The sequence below is a fragment of the Boleophthalmus pectinirostris genome, unplaced genomic scaffold (genome assembly GCF_026225935.1).
Source record: "Boleophthalmus pectinirostris isolate CB_2022bp ecotype Guang Dong unplaced genomic scaffold, ASM2622593v1 HiC_scaffold_8, whole genome shotgun sequence".
Taxonomy (NCBI): Eukaryota; Metazoa; Chordata; class Actinopteri; order Gobiiformes; family Gobiidae; genus Boleophthalmus; species Boleophthalmus pectinirostris.
Window position 1 is genome coordinate 8,853,696 of NW_026571515.1, and position 20,356 is coordinate 8,874,051.

At 39.8% G+C, this 20,356-nt stretch overlaps 1 protein-coding gene across 4 annotated transcripts; it reads right to left on the reverse strand.

Moving 5' to 3' along the window:
* Nucleotides 1-3,189: 3,189 nt before the first annotated feature.
* Nucleotides 3,190-19,094, reverse strand: LOC110166418 (nucleolar transcription factor 1-like). Of its 4 annotated transcripts, none has more exons than XM_020931652.2 (9): nt 18,953-19,094; nt 16,932-17,135; nt 15,226-15,492; nt 12,821-12,910; nt 10,750-10,827; nt 7,702-7,782; nt 7,578-7,609; nt 7,398-7,457; nt 3,190-5,132 (listed from the first exon to the last, which is right to left on the reverse strand). In XM_020931652.2, the coding sequence occupies exons 1-9, from the start codon at nt 19,005-19,007 to the stop codon at nt 5,031-5,033; spliced, it is 969 nt and encodes a 322-aa protein (XP_020787311.2). In that variant the 5' UTR covers nt 19,008-19,094; the 3' UTR covers nt 3,190-5,030. The 4 variants fall into 4 exon arrangements, with proteins under 4 accessions (XP_020787311.2, XP_055021505.1, XP_055021506.1 ...); XM_055165530.1 differs by lacking the exon at nt 18,953-19,094 and adding an exon at nt 16,642-16,744 and having other exon boundaries at nt 16,932-17,070; XM_055165531.1 differs by lacking the exon at nt 18,953-19,094 and adding an exon at nt 16,642-16,757 and having other exon boundaries at nt 16,932-17,070.
* Between the last annotated feature and the right edge of the window lie 1,262 nt (nt 19,095-20,356).

A 20,356-nucleotide genomic window follows, 5' to 3' on the forward strand; every position in this document is an offset into this window, starting at 1 on the left:
AAGTTCACAGACAGTGTCGTGGAGTAACAGATTACATGTACCGGAGTACAAATTATGAGTAACTGTATTCAGTTACAGTTACTGTTTCAGTGAGCGGTAATTGGATTACAGTTACTTTGTTGAAATAAATGGATTACGTGGCGGTATTTTCCTGTTTTTACATTTTGGGCGATATCCTTTTTTTATTTATTTTTTGGTAATTCCAGTCATTGCCAGACACAAAATCAGGATTGAACCAGGACTGAACCCAGGTCTAAACCAGGACTAAACCAGATCTAAACTAGATCTAAACTGGGGCTAAACCAGGACTAAACCAGGACTTAATCAGGTCTAAACCAGGACTAAACCAAGTCTAAACCAGGACTAAACCAGGACTTAACCAGTCTAAACCAGGACTAAACCAAGTCTAAACCAGGACTAAACCAGGACTTAAACCAGGTCTAAACCAGGACTAAACCAAGTCTAAACTAAATCTAAACTGGGGCTAAAACCAGGTCTAAACTAGATCTAAACCAGGTCTAAACCAGGACTAAACCAAGTCTAAACTAAATCTAAACTGGGGCTAAAACCAGGTCTAAACTAGATCTAAACCAGGTCTAAACTAGATCTAAACTAGATCTAAACCAGGTCTAAAACAGGACTAAAACAGGATTTAACACGACGAAACCATGCCGCGCGGACCATGTCTCCTCCTCTTCTATTAATACTATTTTTTATTTGTTTAAGTAAAGTCTGGGCTTTTTATTTTCTTTTATCAGACAAAACTTCTTATGTGAAGCTATCCGAGTCTTTGCTTCTCTACAGAAAATCAAGTAATCCAAAGTATTCAGATTACGTTACTCACTTTAAGTAATTTAATGGATTCCGTTACAAACTACATTTTGTTGTATGTCATCTGTAATCTGTAGGGGAATACATTTTAAAAGTCACCTTCCCAACCCTGTTCACAGATACTTTATACCTTTTGTTCAATAGAGACTGGCAATTCCAGGGCGGAAATGATCCAATGTTTCTAGTGAAGGTGTGTGGAGTCTAAAAACACAGTGGACCACAGTGGAGTGTTTCCTGTTTGAGAGAAGAACGGCCTAAATATCCATAGTTTATGTTTTATCTTGTGTTTGATTATGCTTCTGAATTGGTTTTCTGAGGAAGTTGACCAGCGACACCCGAGACACGTCCCCATTTTCTGCGATGGCGCGATTCGGACGTCGGTGGCGGAAAAAGTCGACCGAGCAAGGATTTCGAGTCAGAATCCAAGATGTGACCTGTAAATATGAAGTGTTTTCATTGTGTTTGGACACTTTGGTGGTTTAAAAGACAATTTCAGTCACTTGTATCACTGCAAGACCTTACCCTGTCCGTATCACTGCCTGTGGGTTTGGTAGTCGGTGTTGTGGTGAGGCCAATACTGAACAAATACTTGATTTAACGGGCGATAATGACCCTAAAGTGGTAAAGGAAGAGAATCCGTGTATCATTCGTTCATTCGTTTTTCAATATAAAACCAAAAATAAGAAAACGAAAAAACAACAGTTTTCTTCGTTATTTGTCTCCAAAACCAAAATGAAAAAACGGATAACGATTCGTTTTTTCAGTTTTTGATTTTGTGTTTAAATGAAGAATGGAAAAAACGGATAACGGCCGTTTCCCGTTTACGTGACTTCCGTGACTGCGATGCCGGACTTTTGCACCGGGTACGGACTGAACCGGGACTGATCCAGGTCCGAGACCAGAGCGGGACTGAGACCGGGACCAGAGTGGGACTGAGACCGGGACCAGACCGGGACCAGACCGGACTCCGAGCTTTGACTCCGAGCCTCCACGGGGTCCGAGCCTCAGCTTCGAGCTCCGGCCCTGCCGTGGGCTCTGAGCCTCCGGTCTGGTCCCGGTCTGGTCCTGGTCTTGTCTCGGTCTCGGTCTCAGGCCCGCTCTGGTCCCAGTCTCAGTAGCGCTCTGGTCTCGGTCTGGTCTTGGACCTGGATCCGTCCTGATTCAGTCCATATGCGGTGAGACTGGGACCAGACCGGGACCAGAGCGGGCCTGAGACCGAGACAAGACCAGAACCAGACCGGGACCAGACCGGAGGCTCAGAGCCCACGGCAGGGCCGGAGCTCGAAGCTGAGGCTCGGACCCCGTGGAGGCTCAGAGTCAAAGCTCGGAGTCCGGTCTGGTCCCGGTCTGAGTCCCGGTCTCAGTCCCGCTCTGGTCCCGGTCTGGTCCCGGTCTCAGTCCCGCTCTGGTCTCGGACCTGGATCAGTCCCGGTTCAGTCCGTACCTGGTGCAAAAGTCCGGCATCGCAGTCACGGAAGTCACGTAAACGGGAAACGGCCGTTATCCGTTTTTTCCATTCTTCATTTAAACACAAAATCGAAAACTGAAAAAACGAATCGTTATCCGTTTTTTCATTTTGGTTTTGGAGACAAATAACGAAGAAAACTGTTGTTTTTTCGTTTTCTTATTTTTGGTTTTATATTGAAAAACGAATGAACGAATGATACACGGATTGAAGAGAAATCATAACATAAAATGAAGTGCAAATTTCAAAAATCAAATTAATTAAAGTGGAAGCGTTTTCTTAAAATGAGGGAATAGTCATAGTCATAATCCACGTAATCCGACACGCGAAACATAATAATACCCTTCGAGATCAAACGTGACGTCAAATCCGAGGTCCAAGTGGGAATTGGAAGATAATCAAACGCAGGGTTAAACCAGTAAACTAGTCTTCGTAAATCAACAAATAATGTAAAAGCGAATTGTAAATGTTTTTTTTAAATGGAGCTCTGATGTCACCCACATGTATCCGAGTGGTTTTCATTTGCGAAATTTCTCTAGATTTTTCATATTTTGTGATGCTCTGAAGTTAATCCTGGTTTTTTAAATCACATTATGTTCCACTTTACTTTTGCCTCCAGCCTTGTAGACTTAAGAATGATTTTGTTTACACATGTTTAAAGGGTCTGCTAGTAAATGGAGAGGATAAATCTTTTGAATTGTTTGACCCCTGACCTCTTAGTGGGGAAGCCTCTGTTTAATAAGCCATATACATAATTGAAATGCCCTCCTCTGACATGGACTACGAGTAACTTCACCTTTTGGGAGCAATTATTCAAATATATAGATTATCCAGAAGCTGTTTGTGTCGACATGAGCGATCTGTTTTCATTCCAGATAAAAGGCCAGTGTCTCTCTGCTAATTAAGATTGTTTATTGCATCATTTAACTTGTAGGTCACACAATCCACAGCGACAGTCGGATCAATAAAAGACTCTGTTGGGTGGTTACAATCACTTAAAGAGGACGTGTGCTTCTCGAGGGGCACCTAATACTAAACTAATACATATGGAGATTGTGATTTAACATTTAACACTTCTAACACTTTAAGTAATTTTATAAAAAATTGAAAAGTGGCATTTTTAACTGTCCAGAATTACTCTTGTATGAAATTAACCTCTGTCCATGTTGTTTTTTTATGAGCTTCAGGACAGTGTTGAAAACAAAGCCTTCAGGCAGAGGTGGGACCAAGTCCTTGTTTTGCAAGACTCAAGTAAGTCTCAAGTCTTTGACCTCAAGTCCGAGTCAAGTCCCAAATCAAATACAGGCAAGTCCAAGTCGAGTCTCGAGTCACTGGATCATAAGTCCAAGTCAAGTCCAAGTCGTCTGCTTTGAGCTTCAAGTCATTTCAAGTCTTGAAACCAAAGCTTAGATTTTTGCAATTTATGTGATTTTAAGATAAATTGTTCTTAAAAATCATATATAGTATATTTATATATGAGTATGTAGAGTATATGGGCCCGGTCAAGCAGAAGTAAACTGATTCAAGTCTGACTCGAATCCAAGTCACGACTTGCAAGTCCCCACCTTTGCCTTCAGGGTCTTAGTCAGAGCTGAAGTTATTTTTGTGAACTTTTCTATTCCTACAGGAGGGAAAAGGATGCTTTTCTCTCTCTCATTTAATAAATGAGACCCAGGTTGAACATTTTTCAGTCACAGCTTTTCTCCAATATCAGATAATGTCTGCCAAAGGTCCTATGTGGGCAAAATTGCCTTTTGCTTTAAGCCATGTTAGAATATTACTTCATCAAATTTAGACCTGGACTTGTGTTTTGTTTCATTCACACATGTTTGAATAATCCTTTTATTATTAGTCTGTCTAATCTCCAAAGCTCAAAATGCTCTGTTCCACCTTGTGATGTCATGTAGTGGTAGTTTTCAAGATAAGTTACATTTTACCTTTCGTTCAGTAGAGACTGAAAATTCCTTAGCTGAAGTTATCCAAATGATTCTAGTGAAGATGTACAGAGTTTAAAAACACAGTGGAGCCCTTCCTGTATTACATGACATCACAAGGTGGAACAAAGTGTTTGACAACTCCAGGGCTGAAATGATCCAAATGTTTCTAGGGAAGGTGGGTCTAAAAACACAGTTGAGCACAGTGGAGTGTAGCTTGTTTGAGAGAAAAACTAAATCTGCACTGTTTATGTGTTAAACTTCTGTGAATCAAACAAACAAATAAACAAAACTCCAGGTCTGTTTGTGACAAGGAAATATGATGACGTAGATCAAAAAATAGCAAAGTATGGGCCATTTAATGATTCAAGTTTAAAGTCTTTGGCAAAAACATGCATCCAAAATCATAATTGTGGTAAAAAAAAGAAGAAGAAGTGAGTCATTATATTTAAAAGAATGTAATTGCTTTCATTTCCCATTAATGCCAAGTAATTAAAGAAGATTGGGCAGAGATGGTGAATCATTTGTATAAGGACTGAGGAGAATCACAATGAGCAGGTATTTGAGTCATTTTCTTATGAACAGGGAGTGTCAAAAGAGTGGAGATGTGATTTAAACAGTGAATGTTGCCATAATTACGTTTGTTTTGTTTTTTTTAATAAGAAAGTTATTTTATTTAGTTTCCTTCCAGACAGATAGTACTTTCAGAAACTTTTGAGAACTGAAGAAGTCTCTTGGATGAGACATATTCTCTCCAAAACTTTTGTCCATGTGACTGAATTCAATTTTCTTTTGTCATTTTATTTCTGTTTGTGTTTGTGGTCAGAGTCCTGGCGCTGAGCAGGGTCACTAGGTGCAATCCTCACAGAGCTGTAGGTTACGGCCTCCTCACTCGATCGAACCTGGACAAACAGACAAACAAACTAGTGGTTATTTTGTCATAATTCTATTAAAGGTGCATTGCGTAACTTTTCTTTTTTCTATAGATATGTCATTGCTCTGGAATGTACCACAGTATGACATAAATACATGTAAGATAGAACTTTTTAAATTACAGGTGCATGGATTTGTAGCTCAAAAATACCCAGAAAAACAGGCGTTGTGACGGTGAGTGAGGTCGCCTCTCCACAGATCTGATCTGTAGTTTGGCCTGGTTTGGTCTCCATGAAGACAGAACACCATAATGTGAAACGTTACAGACAAAGCAATAACATCTCCGTAGAGAAAAGCATTTGACGGGCCCTCCACCAGAAAAGTTACACTAAGGCTACGTTCAGACTGCAGGGCTTAACGCTCAATTCGGATTTTTTTGTGAAATCCGATGTTTTTGCGAGGTCGTTCACATTTCCAATTAAATTCGACTTGTATGTGACTCCAGTGTGAACATTAAATGGCCCAAAAGTGTCCCACATGTGCACTGGAGACATGACGACGTCAACCTCAGTGAGCGTCTCTGTGTTTACAGAAGTTGTCCAAACATGGACGCAGCATTGAGCACCTGGAGATTTTAAAGTTCCTCTCGTACCGGAGCCAGAACATGAACAACTTACTTGTTTTAAGGAGGAGATTGAGAAGGAGAAGGACGAGGTTTTTGGCCGTGGTGTTTTGTGGGACAGCGGCAGCGACGTCCGTTGAAAGGAACGTGTGGATGTGGAGACGGAGCCAAGAGTGGTGAGTGGTGATGTGCTTCGCTTCAGTGACACGGAGTTCATTAACAATTTTCACCTACTTCAGCGCAGAATAGTGACGTTTGTGGCTTGTTGATAACGTGTAGGTGGATGAATGCGCTTTGGCCGTTCACACTGAAGTCACATGTCAAAAGATCAGATATGTATCGGTTTCAGGAGCACATATCCAAGTGTCCTGGGTCGCATTTGAAAAAAATTGGATCTGTGTTGTTCCGACTGTCATTAAAAGATCAGATACAGGTCACATAGGGGCCAAAAAATCAGAATTTGGGTCACTTCAGGCTGCAGTCTGAACGCAGCCTATGTACCTTTAAATGTCATGTCAACACAGATTCTAAGTCTCATGAAGCTAAGAAATACAACAATATAGTTCAATTCAGGAGTCAGATTTTCTCAACTAAAATTACACTCAAATTAAAAATAATTACCATATTTTTCAGACTATAAATCGCTCCAGTAATGCGTAATGAAGAAGAAAAAAACGCAAGTTGCACTTTTTGGGTTTTAAGTTACCAAACTCTCGATCTCCCTCCAAATCACTAAATCCATTAAATTCTTCATCCTCTGCCACTTCTGAGCAACTCCGTGACCTCCAGAGGTAAACGGGAGTTCCAGTTAGAATTATTCCGGCCTTTCTAAATCTCGACAGGATGGTTTCGGTGTCATTGAAGTCCAGGCTTTTTCAATTCATCCAGTGACTTCAGGAACGTTGCATGATGCACCCTCCCGGTTACTGTGAAGTTGTGTTCTCCATTCTCGCTTTCCGCCAGTCCCTTACAAGTTTCTCGCTCACTCCAAATTTTCTTTCTGCTGCTCAATTACCATTTTCGGCTGAATATTTTACTAATTGCAGCAGGACAGAGGCTCTTTCTGCAGGAGACATGCGCAATAGAGCCAAGCGACAGTGGTACAGGAGCAGCAGATACTGACACACAAGCCTAGAGCCTCTCGTCAGTGTGAAAATGTTAATATATAAGTCGCACCAGAGTATAAGTCGCAGAACCACCCAGATCATGAAAAAAGTGCGACTTGTAGTCTGAAAAATATGATATATGACTAATATTAAAGATCAGTGTAGTCAATAGATTAAAAATCAACCTAAATTAGAATTGGTTTCAATATAAACATTGGCTTTGGTTATATACACCCTCAATCTATGAGATTATTAAACAGAGCAGTTTTTTGGGCTCAGTTTTTAACATATTATAGGATTTTAACCAATTAAGAAGTGCAGCATGTGCAGTTCAAAGGACATAAGTAAGGGACTGTCCCTGTTCTCTGTTCTGTTGCCTCAAAAGCACAGGCCTCGTTTTTACTCCACTCTGGTGTTTCAGTTGGTGATGAAATGGTTCATTTCCTCAAAGTGTTTCCTCTGGAAAGCCTGGGAGTATTTCTTCTGTCTTCTGCCACATTTGCTGCCACATGTGGTGTAAAGAGCCTGTAGCAAGTCGTAACAGAGTGGCACGTCTTTAAACTTACTGCAGTTTTCTTGTGGTTCACGCCAAAGTTGATAGAGGCATAAGAAGGTTCCTCTTCACCCTTCAGGACAAAAATAAGAGGTTAAAGCTACGTTTAAAACCTGTCCAACAATTACTCTACTCTGTCAATAACACAATTTTCACAATTTTTTTTCCATTTTTCTCTATTATTTCTACTCACAGTTGGGGTGTTGTTTGCTTCCTTAGCCTTCACTGAAAAAAAAAAAAAACACACACACACACAAGTATTTGTTGGTATAAATCTGAAACACTGAAATTCTTTGTAACAAACTGCGACCTCTGACCTCTGACCCTCCTCCACGTGATGAAGGCCACACCTGTTATGACACACACCACAGCGACCGCTACCACTGCCCACCACCAATCTGCACACACAAACACCAACAAAACACACACACCAACAAACTAAACAGCGGGGAGAGAATAACAAAAGCTGTACTCAAGTCATTGGAAGTAATATAAGATGAAATACTGAAGATTTTCCAGCACCACAGAGTTTGAAGTTTATTGATTTTATAATATGAAGAGATAAGCAGTTTGCGTTGTAGCTTCAATGTTGTTTGGCACAATAGCCGGAGAAAAGCTTTTGTACACACCAAATCTTTTCTGATTTACTGTAGTTTTACTTTGACCAATGACTGTGTATTCACGGATTTCAGATAAAAGTATTTCTTCCTGTTGACATGTTGGCATGACAACAGCCGTCTATTGTCACGCCAACGCAACACAAATAAAAACATATCTTATAATGGGGAAAGGTCTTCACAAAATACTTCTAATTTTAAAGGTGCACTGTGTAACTTTTTTGGTTGGGGGGTTCATTACCTGCTTGTTTCCGTGGATATGTTATTGCTCTGCCTGGAATGTTCCACAGTATGACATTAAACAGCTCAACTTTGCATTTATTACATTACAAGTGGTTTTATAGCTCAAAAATACCAAGAAAAACAGGAATTCTGACTGTGAGCAGGGTCGCCTCGCCACAGATCTGACATGTAACTTGGTCTGGTTTGAAGATAGAAAGGTTTAATGCCATACTGTGAAACATTCCAGACAAAACAATAAATAAATAAAGTAAAAACCTATGAATACAAAACATCTGCAGCCCAAAGAAAATCATGAGATGTAATTATTTTAAAAATGTCCACTCTGTTATAGTATTTTTTTATTTATTATTTTTTTTATTGTATTATTTATTTTTAATTTAATTTAATTTTTTATTTTATTTATTCATTTATTTATTTTTGCGTTGAATCCAGCTTCCATATATTTGTGTAAATTTGTCGTGCAGGGACATGGGTGACTTGGACAGGCTCATACTGCTGACTGTAAGGAGGCTTCGAATTGAGCCCTTGAGAGATCACTAGATTACGCAAATATGCCTGCGTGGTTAATGGTCGTTTTTAAATAGCACTTTTCCACCTTCAAGGAACCACTCACCCATTCACACACACACACAAACACACATTCATACTCCAGGGTACGCAGACACTGGGGGCGAGGGGGGTTAAGTGTCTTGCCCAAGGACACAACAACAGTATTCATCTATGCCCGGTCAAGCAGAAGTAAACAGCAAGGCCAAAAATTCAAGTTAATGCATCTGATATAAAAATGTATTCAACAGATACATATGTACTCTAGTTTATGAAACTGTTTACCTTTTTTCTGTACCATTTTTGGTTTGATTTGATTTAAAATGATAAAAATTTGCTTGGAAGGACTGACATATTTTATAGAAATAGTTTCCTTTCATTTTGAAGTAATATTAAAGTATTCAGAAGAAAAAAGTTGACAAATTATGCAAAATCATGCACCTTCTACTTGCTTACACAATTTTCCCTCCGTTACTTTTCCCTCCGTTACCATGACCTTTCTTAATAAAAAATCTCATTACTCAAAAAGTAAGAGGTTTTTCAACCTAATCTTGTACCATATGGTAGAAAACTATATGAAGCAAATATTCAAACCAGTTTGTTAAGGATATGTAAGTGAGAACCAAGAGTTGTCACTGTTTGTATTTATTGCCCAAAAAGTGCTGCATATTTCATTCCCTCCGTTACCGACATGAGTTTTTAAAATTTTTTGTCAACAACTTGAAAGAATATCACAGGTTTAACTTTACCCTGTTGGAGTGTAACTCTTTCCTACATTCTGATACTTTACTTATTTCAATAGTCCCTCTAGTTTCTGAATAAGAACTATTTGAATGTAAAAAATCTGCCCGTTTCCCTCCGTTACCACTTGACCGGACCCATCTGTGAGAGCTGGAATTGCACCGCCAACCTTTGAGCAGTGGTTGAACTACAGTACAATACTTAAGTTAAATTTTAGGTATCTGTACTTTACATTTTACAGTGGATACCTTTTAGTTTTACTTAAAGGGACAGTTCGGAATTTTGAACATAGGACATCATTTTCTAGTTAGTTCCTAGGTAAACGTTTTGCTTCGGGTATCTTGCGGAGTGGGTAAGACTGTTTTTAGTGGCAGGATAACTACTAATATTTTTTTTTTCAAAGTGTCTCCACACGTCTCCAACACTCTGGCTCACTAGGAAATGAGGCCCTGTCCAAAATTCCAGACTGTCCCTTTAACTACCTTTGAGAGCATGTGTCTACTTTCTACTCCACAAAATTTTAAATCTGGACAGAAAAATAAAAAGCACTTTTCTTTGTAGAGACCTGTTGAAATGGCTAAGACGTGTTTATTTTCGCACATTTCATTTGAGTTTCTGTCCCAGATTTGAGCAACACGACACACAAAACCCCCAAAACAGCTAGAAAAAGTAAGAAGTCAGTTGAATCACTTGAAATCAGCAAAATTATTTTTCAAAGTTGTTCTAAAAATCTCTGCAGAGTACTTTTAGTTTTTACTCTTAAAGTACCTGTTAAGTAAAGGTGTTTAAGTACATTTTTAAAGTAGTTTTGTGATACTTTTGCTGTTTTTGAGTAACTTTTTGGCCTTGTATCTGTACTTTTACTTCAGTCCTTCATCCACGACCTGCATATAAAACCACTTCAAGCATGTTTTTGATGAGGGAACGTTATATAAAAGTTTATTTTACTTACTCCCCATCTTTAACAGTGCAGCTGATTAAAGGAAGAAGTCAAAAAAAGAAGCCTGTTTCGCATTTTGGTCAGACCATATCCAGGTGCAGGTCTTGTGGAGAGTCTGCAGGTGTCAGAATGCTGCAGGTCTAAGAAAGTAACACATCCAAACCCCAAAGCCCTGTGGTCCAATTCAACAGACAATGTACGGCACAGACGAGAAAGAACCTGACACAGAACTATGTCTAAATGTCTATGGGGGCTATAATAGTGTCCAGGAGGTTTACCTTTTAGACCAGTGTCAGGCCTGTCTTCTTCTGAGCTGTTCAGAGTCTCTTCACTGCCATCCTCTTTGTCGTCTTCCTCTGTGTTGGAAAAAAGAGGAAGCGCGGTCTAAAAACTTTCAAATAGTAACAATAAAACCACAACTTCTGTTTTACAAAAAAACAACAACTTTTTGTGAAACCGTCTTGAGAAAATCCACCTGTTCATGGTTTTGTATCAGGTTTTTGAAACATTTTACAGAGAGACCAAAACGATTGTACGTGCATTTTGCCAAAAGCTAGAAAAGTAATTAAATAAGGATGTTTTTTTCTTTTGTTTAAGCGCAATTATGGAATATTAGTAAGGAAATGAGCATGTAATTCTTTATTTGTACTTAAAGCAGACCTATTATGCAAAATTGGCTTCTGGGAGTTTTTTAACCACGTTTTATTTGTTTCCTTTCTCACCTGACATTGTATTTGGAGCAGCAGACAGTTTTGGTTGGAGGAGCTGTGAGTGTGGGGTGCACACTTAATGAATAATTTAGAGTAGGGTGGGGGGGGTTCCTTGCCGGCGAAAGTGAGGACAGGAGGTGGGGTGGGAGACATTTAATTTACTGTAAATCTTTTCTTCATTCGCGTGCAGGTGGTCGGTCCCTCGCCAGAAATGAAATGTTGACTGCACAAACGACTGTATTCAGTGGGCTCCATCCCTCTCTTTTTTATGTCCGCTATCCACCTCTGTCTGCGATCTTTATCAGCTGAGATCCGATAGAAAGACACTTTGGCCTCCTTCTTTAGCAGAATGAATCCGGCCAGAACATCCAAGAGCAACACAAGTCAAAACCATTATTATTCAATTCCAATTTTTATCGCACACAAATACTACACGTTCATCCAGATGGATAGTTTGACCTCCAGTATGGTGGCATACACACCAGTTCACGTGATTTTGTGACATAGACACAAAACCTTAATACTGAGTTCTTATTTTATTGTACCGTATTTTTCGCACTATTAGGCGCTCTGGATTATAAGGCGCACTGTCATTAAATGGTCTATTTTCTAACTTTTCTCACAAATAAACCGCACCGGACATTAAACAAAACACAACAGTTGGATGGGTGAGTGGTTTTGTTTGTTTGTCGTGTTCACGGTGACTCTGGGCTTTGTTCAGTTGTGGCGTGTAGGGAGGTGCTGTCTGGGATCGCTGGATTGTCGGCGTGTTCGCAGTGACTCAGTTGTTCAGTTGTGTCTAGAAGCGGCACATTGCACTCGCTTTTTCGGTTCGTTCCTTCGTTCCGTTCCTCGTCGGCGTGGAGTGATGAGTGTGTCTGTGGGTGTTTTTCGCTGTGCGGTCGCTGTCTGCTCCGTGTGTGTTTGCGTGTTCTGCGGGTGGTGCGGCTTTGTAGTTTACTGAAGTCGTGCTGGGACACCTGAGTGGATTCATGTATAGGGCGCTCTGGATTGTGGGGCGTGCAATCGTTTTTTGATGGGGTTAGAGGCTTAAGAGCGCGTCTAATAGCCCGGAAAATAGGGTAATCTCTTTTTGAACTGTCAGTGTATGCCTTTTGAACATGAACTCCCTATGAAAATGGGGCAAAAATCTTTGGGAAAGCATTGGTCATTCTAGGGACTGCCACGATCCCTGATTTGGAGTCATTTGTGCACGTTTGACCAATCTTTACTCGCTTATTTCTTTCATCTAGCATCAGCATTTGGTATTTAAAGGAATATACTAGAAAAACACTTTGTCTTTGTTTTTTTTTTTCCCCATCAGCCACATCAACAGTGAAAAAAAAAAAAAAAAAAACACACAAGAGAAGAAAAAAAAAATTAGGAAAAAAATTTGAAGATTTTTTTTTTTTTTGAGTTGGTGAAAAAAGAAAAAAAAAAACACTGAAATAGAAAATAGAGCCCAAATGACTGCCTCTTCTTTTTTTTTCTCTTGCCTCTCAGGGCTTTCGTATATGACTGAAAATACGTTAAATGAAAACCTTTTGTACAAATAAAAGTTCAAACATACACAAAGCGATCAGGGATTTAACCCACAACCTCCTTATTGAAAACCAGGAAACAGGATAAGAAGGTTTACCTGTAAATCCAATGTCAGATCTGTCTTCTTCTGAATCTTCTGAGTCTTCTGAGTCATCCTCTCTGCTCTCTTCCTTCCCCGTAAGACTCTCTATGGGTTAAAATCACATTTAAAATAAGATCTATAAATACACTGCCAGTCAAAAGTTTGGACACGCCTTCTTTTTCAGTGTTTTTTAGTTTACCACATTTTATATACACACAGAAGACACAGAATATATTATGGAAGATATATGGATTTATGTAGCAAAGTAAAGAAAATAAATATTGTGCTTGATCCTGCTATATGACACCTGTGGATCACTGTTATCATTTTAAATCAGAATATTCATCTAAAATGGCGGAAACTGATGAACAGCCGCACACCACGCTAGCGAGCAGTGGATTTATTTTTCATTTATACCAAAATACTACTTGCCGAACTTGTGACTAAATAAAATTGGAGAGTGAAGTGCAGAGCATGTCTTTTTGATGAAATACAGATGGCTCAGACATGCCCCAGTCACTCCAGTACAATTATGAGAGGGTAAATGAGAAGGGAAACATCTAAAACTTATGCTACCTCTTGTGTTAGCGCTCAGCCTCGATCTTACTATTTTTTCATTGTGTCTATATTGTGTTTTGTAAATTGGTCCTCCCCAGCCACACTTTGACTGTTTACATTATTACAGTAGTATTGTTCTGAGTAGCCAGGCTGGTATCACCTAGTGCCTCCGCTCAATTTCATTTCTCTCCAGCGACTAGGTCAGGAATCAAAATACAATAGACGGTTCGCAAAAACAACGGAAGTGCGAGTTCGGGCACCGGCCAATCAGCGAAGAGCCGTATATTCAGTGTTGTCAACGATTCCCGAGATCGAGGATTTAAAACCGGAATGAAGAGAATGTTTAGTGAATTTCATCAAGGGGAAAGACATTATTGTCCTTCTTCCTACGGGATTTGGGGAAAGCTTCATATACCAGTTAGCCCTGTTAGCGGCGCATTACATACGTCACGACCAAATAGCAGCAATTGGTTAAATAAAAAAGTACCCTCCTACCTTCGAGCTAACAAAATCTAAGGCTGCGAGGTCAGACGGTTTGTACAAAGAGAAACAAAGTAAAACTGGCTGATGAATCAGGCTATATTTTGACAGCATTTCTAAAAAAAAAAAAACTGATATAAAGATAAAGGTATAATTATAAAGGTGATGGCACGACTAGTAACGCTATCCTGCTAGATATATTAGACATTTTTTAACTAGAAATTAACAGTAAAATTAAAAAGGCAGTGAACATTATTCATTAATGCTAATGGTTTTATTAAAGGGATAGTTCAGGTTTTTTGACATGAATCTGTATGGCATCCCTGTCAGCAGTGTCGTGCATCCACACTGACTTACTCCCCGACAGCATCCGGTGAGCCGAGATACTGACCGATTTTGGTGCTGACGAAAGTAGTCCGGCAAGTTTGGCTGGGGACATTAAAATAAAGCTTTTTTCTTCTCAAAACAATATGTGTTCAAAAGAGTGATACATTTGCATCACAAAACCATCGTCCTCCAAAAAGTCAGACCTCATTATCGCTTGGCACTATTTTCTCTCCGTTAGTATCACTGCGCGCTGACATGTGTGTGGAGATTCAGCCAGATTTTTGGTGTTACAGCCTGGATAATCACAAGTTCAAACCATTTTTTTTAGATATATTCTTATATAGCTTATACAAGCTCATATACTTATCGCTCTAGCTCTCACATTAGCTCTCTCACGTCGCGGCAGTCTGAGCACGTAAACACTGCCAAACAACTGAAGAAAGTGATGGATCCGTGCGCGGCTGTCACCTGGGGACAGCGCGCAGTGATACAAACAGAGAGAAAATAGTGCCAAGTGATTATAAGGTCTGACTTTTTTGAGGACAAAGATTTCGTGATGCAAATAAATCACTCTTTTGAACACATGTTGTTTCGAGAAGAAAAATGCTTTATTTTCGTGTCCCCAGCGAACTTGCCGGACTACTTTCGTCAGCACCAAAACCGGTCAGTATCTCGGCTCACCAGACGCTGTCGGGGGTAAGTCAGTGTGGATGCACGACACTGCTGATGGGGATGCCATACAGATTTATGTCAAAAAACCTGAACTATCCCTTTAACCAAGGAACAACCAAGAACCAAGAAACAGTTATTACTGTATTAAGAAGATTCTTGTATTTAAATGTAAAATGTAATGTGAAATTGCTCTGTGTATGTACAATTAAAGTAAATCAGAAGTCACAGAAAGCCAAGACAACATGAAATGAATGTCTTCATCTCACATTTGTTTACCTGTTACATATCTAAAATGTAGAAAGTAAACATGAATATAAAAACACATTGAATGAGAAGGTGTGTGCAAACATATGACTGGTATATGGTGTATATCGTTCTCTCACCTGGACTGTTTTTGGGGAAGTGAAACTTGATCTCGTTGTTGGTACATTTCACATCACATGTGAACTCCTGCAGTCTCAGATTGTTGAGTTCAGATGTTGGTACTTTGACAGTAGCCAAGCAGTTGGATGTTTTCACTGCGAGGTGGGGATGACTTTCTTCAACTGGAACATCCCCTATTGACCATTTGGACCGGAATCGAACACATCGCTCCTTTGAGGAGATTGAGCAACTTAACTCTGTTTCCGAAGTGTGTGTAGATTTTTTCACTGAGGAAGGAAAATAAAAAGTCTGTGGTAGAATCATAAACTGTATAGATGGACATAGCTAACGTGCAAGACGCTGTGATCCAAATAGGAAGTGGGCATGAAAGCACTTCTGGCTCCTACTGACCCTGGCTCTTATTGACTTGTCTCGTCATTTTGGTCTTAAAATGTTCATATTAACCCATTCACTTAGTCCATTTCTTTATACAGTCTATGGGCAGAATGTGTTTTCTCAAAGCATAAACACTCACTGCCATTGTAAGACAGGAAGGACAAGCTCAAAGGCTACGTTCAGACTGCAGGGCTTAATGCTCAATTCAGAATTTTTTGGGAAATCTGATGTTTTTGCGAGGTCGTTCACATTTCCAATTAAATGTGACTTGTATGCGATCCCCTGTGTGAACGTTAAACGGCCCGAAAGTGTCCCGCATGTGCACTGGAGACACGATGACGTCAACCGCAGTGAGCGTGCTCTGTGTTTACGGAAGTTGTCCAAACATGGACGCGAGCATTGAGCACCTGGAGATTTTAAAGTTCCTCTCAAACCGGAGCCAGAACATGAACAACTTACTTGTTTTAAGGAGGAGATTGAGAAGGAGAAGGACGAGGTTTTTGGCCGTGGCGTTTTGTGGGGCAGCGGCAGCGACGTCCGTTGAAAAGAACGTGTGGATGTGGAGACGTTGCCAAGAGTGGTGATGTGCTTCGCTTCAGTGACAGAGTTCATTAACAATTTTCACCTACTTCAGCGCAGAATAGTGACGTTTGTGGCTTGTTGATAACGTGTAGGTGGATGAATGCGCTTTGGCCGTTCAGACTGAAGTCACATGTCAAAAGATCAGATATGTATCGGTTTCAGGACCACATATCCAAGTGTCCTGGGTTGCATTTGAAAAAAATCTGATCTGTGTCGTTCAGACTGTCATTAAAAGATCAGATACAGGTCACATAGAAGCCAAAAAATCGGATTTGGGTCACTTCAGGCTGCAGTCTGAACGCAGCCAAAGACATCTGGGAGTCTAGTCCACAACCAGTATAGTATACAGGCCACAGTACACACAAAATACTAAGAGAGATCAGGAGTCTAACACACAACCTCCGCACTGCCATGCAACCATGAATTTTACTAAAAGTAAAGTTAAAAACATTACTCACTGGAGATGATAGATAGAGAGACCAGGTAGTCCAGAGGGTAAAGGTTCTCCTGTAGGGTGAGACTGTCTGCACATGTACTCACCGGCATCCTGAGTTTGGACACCTTTAAAAGAGAACTGTTAAAGCATTCAAGCACGTGTTTTAATGCAACAAGCAATACTGTATTATTTTTATAATTATTACATGTTTGCACCAGATACATTTTTTAATAAGTAGAGGCTAACCTAGCAGAGGTTTCATGCTTAACATGATTAACAACCTAAATAAGTACATTTTACATAATATAATACCTTTAATCTGCAGAGAACATTTTTCAGTGAGGTTCATCCTCTCCGATTTGACTTTTCCTGATCTAACCAGTTCCTGTCTTGGATTTGTTTCCTCAAAAGTCCACGTGGTCTCGTCACATTGTTTCTGCTCGGGTTCAACTTTTTCACATGGTAAAGTGGCATCCTCTCCTTCTGCCACACACTCATAAAGGATCTGTTCTGACTCTGGGAGAGAGAAACAAAGAACATGCTTACATATCACTTAAATATTCTTTAACTATTCCTTAAAGGGCCAATATTATGCCATTTTTTATATATTTATTATAATGTTGTTAGTAAGTATACATGGAGTTGTGTTTTGTTTCATTTAAACATGTTTAACACACAAATCCTGCATATTTAGGCTGAGTTTTGTCAGACAGAAAACACTTATGATGTCATGTGGTAATCAGTGTTGAGAGTAACGCGTTATAAAAGTAACACATTACTGTAATGCATTGCTTTTTGCTGTAACGCAGTAGTGTAAGGCATTACAGGGGAAAAAATGGTAATATTTTACTCGATACAAATGTGAGTAACGCGCGTTTACAATGCATTTCTAACCTGGATTGAAGAGGAAGGTTTTTCCTTTTTCTTCATACCAGTTTGCTAAAATCATCGCGATATCAGCAGCGGTGAAACGCCAGTTACGTGCCCGCATAGACCGTCAGGTAACCACGGGCAAAAGGACCGGCGCAGAACTCTGACGCCTGTGCAGAGACCTTGGCGCTTCCAAGTTCTAGTCCAAGATTGGTCCTGTTTTGGTCCTGGTTTAGAGCTGGTTTAGTCCTGGTTCAGTTCTGTTTTAGTCCTGGTTCAGTTCGGGTTCAGTTCTGTTTTAGTCCTGGTTCAATCCAGGTTCAGCTTCGGTTCAGTTTTGGTTTAGTCCTGGTTTAGACCTGGTTTAGTCCTCCTTCAGTCCTCGGTTTAGTCCTCAGTTCAGTCCTGGTTTAGTCCTGTTTCGGTCCATATACGGCGCAAAAGTTCAGCATCTTCGCAGTTATTTTGGTGAGAGTAATTTAAAAGTAATACAATAGTCGTGTAATGCCTTACATTTTAAATACAGTAATATTGTAATGTAACAAATTACTTTGAAATGACAGTAACAAATAATAAATAAATAACACATTACAGTTTTAAAGTAACTTGCCCAACAGTGGTGGTAATACGGGAAGTGCTCCACAGTTTTTAAGGACTTGTTACACCTTTACCAGAAGCATTTGGATGATATCAAACCTGTATTGCCAATCTCTACTGAACTAAAGGTAAATGGTAGCTGTTAACTTAAACTGTTGCTTCATGACATCACAAGGTGGAACAGAGCATTTTGAGCTTTGCTGTAGACAGACTAATAATAAAGGGTTACTCAAAAATGTGTGAATGAAACAAAACACAACTCCAGGTCTGTTTTTGTGGAGGTAACAATATTCTAACGTGGCTTAAAGTTGCACTATAACTTTTTGGTTAGAGGTCTGTCACCTGCTGGTTTCCATGGATATGTCATTGCTCTGCCTGGAATGTTCCACAGTATGACATTAAACACATTTAAACCTAACATTTACTCAATTACAGGTAGTTTTATCCACAGATCTGACCTGTAACTTGGTCTAGTTTGGTCTCCATGAAGATAGAAAGGTTTAATCATACTGTGAAACTTTCCGGACAAAGCAGTAACATCTCCATGAAGAAAAGCGTTTGACGGACCCTCCACGAGAAAAGTTACACAATACACCTTTAAACAAAAGCTTCCAAAATGGTAGCTCTGTCAAATCTTTGCTTCTGCTGTTTTTTTCTGTGTTGTGGCACCAAAGCGGCTTATGTCTGAGTTGATTCCATCACAAAAGAAAATTGAATTCTGTCAACTGGACAAATGAACACATTCTCACAACACAGTGCAAGGTGATTTTCTCTATGAACAAAGTCAGATGCCCTTCCACAAAAAAGTAAAATTTCATACCATTCACACACACAGACACATAATACTTAAAAAACATAATAGTTACCTAGAAATTGCAGCAGAATGATTAAAAGAACTATAATCCTCGTACACGCAGCCATCTGTTCTGTGTGTGCATCTCAACGGAGCCTGTCATGAGACATACTTCCACTTCCTCTTTCTTCTGTTTTCCTTACATTTAATACTTGCACTTATTTCCTTAGAGACGTCTATTATAGTGATTCATATTCTACCACCTCGTGTATGGTGCCATAAACCAAATTTAAATACATAAAAGATATTTTCTGTACTGTATGTAGGGGTGTCAAATTATCGTGTTAATTGCGATTAATTAATTACAGTCATATTTAGCGCGTTATGTTTTTTAATCGCGTTAATCTAATTTTTAATCTCTAACTTTACTGTTTCTGTTTGCGAGTTGCTTTATTATAAAACCTGTTTTTATGTGTTGTTGGGACAACAACACACACACACACACAAAACACATTTATACATTTTTTTATTTCGGTAATTCCACTCATTGTCGGAAACCCACACAACGCGCGCAGTAAGAGCGATGTAAACGTCACATTGGCGGCGTCAGTCACAATGGACGAGGTCGAACAGCCAGTAGAACAGAAGCAGCATCGCACAGGTAAAAACGCATTCGTGTTTTGGAAATTATTCTCCCGACGTGAAATATAAAAGAAAATAACAAATATACGCCTACAACTTAAATGTCACTGGTGAAAACAACCTGCATAGACTCATGATGTCTGCACTACTGTCCTATAGTGACCTGCCACATGAGGGGACACGCACACACACACAACACACACACACACAAACACACACAAACACAAACACACACAAACACAAACACACACAAACACAAACACACACAAACACACTCAAACAAACTCACACCTTCATCATCGTCATTAACCTGAGAACGTGCGGACCACGTTTCCTTCCGTAGTTACTGCGTGGACACCGACGTGCTGCCGTGAGCCGCGTGTGGATCGTGTTTTCTCGCTACGCTGCGTAAACCGCGCTTCCTCCTGTGAGCCTCTAAACCAGAACTAACACCAAGACTAAAACCAGAACTAATCTAGTCCAGGACTAAACCAGGACTAAACCAGAACTAAAACCAGAACTAAAACCAGAACTAAAACCATGTCTAAAACAGGACTAAACCAGGACTAAACCAGGTCTAAACCAGGACTAAACCAGAACTAACACCAGGACTAAAACCAGGACTAACCCTTTCCAGGACTAAACTAGGACTAAAGTAGGACTAAAGCAGGTCTAAACCAGGTCTAAACCAGGACTAAAACCAGGACTAAACCAGTGATCTCATATGGTTAAGGAAAGACTGGACTTTTTATTGTCTTTAAGTAGACAAAAGTTATTATGTTCAGATTTCCTCGTCTTTGCTACTTTACAGCAAACAGTTTCTTATTCATGGAGA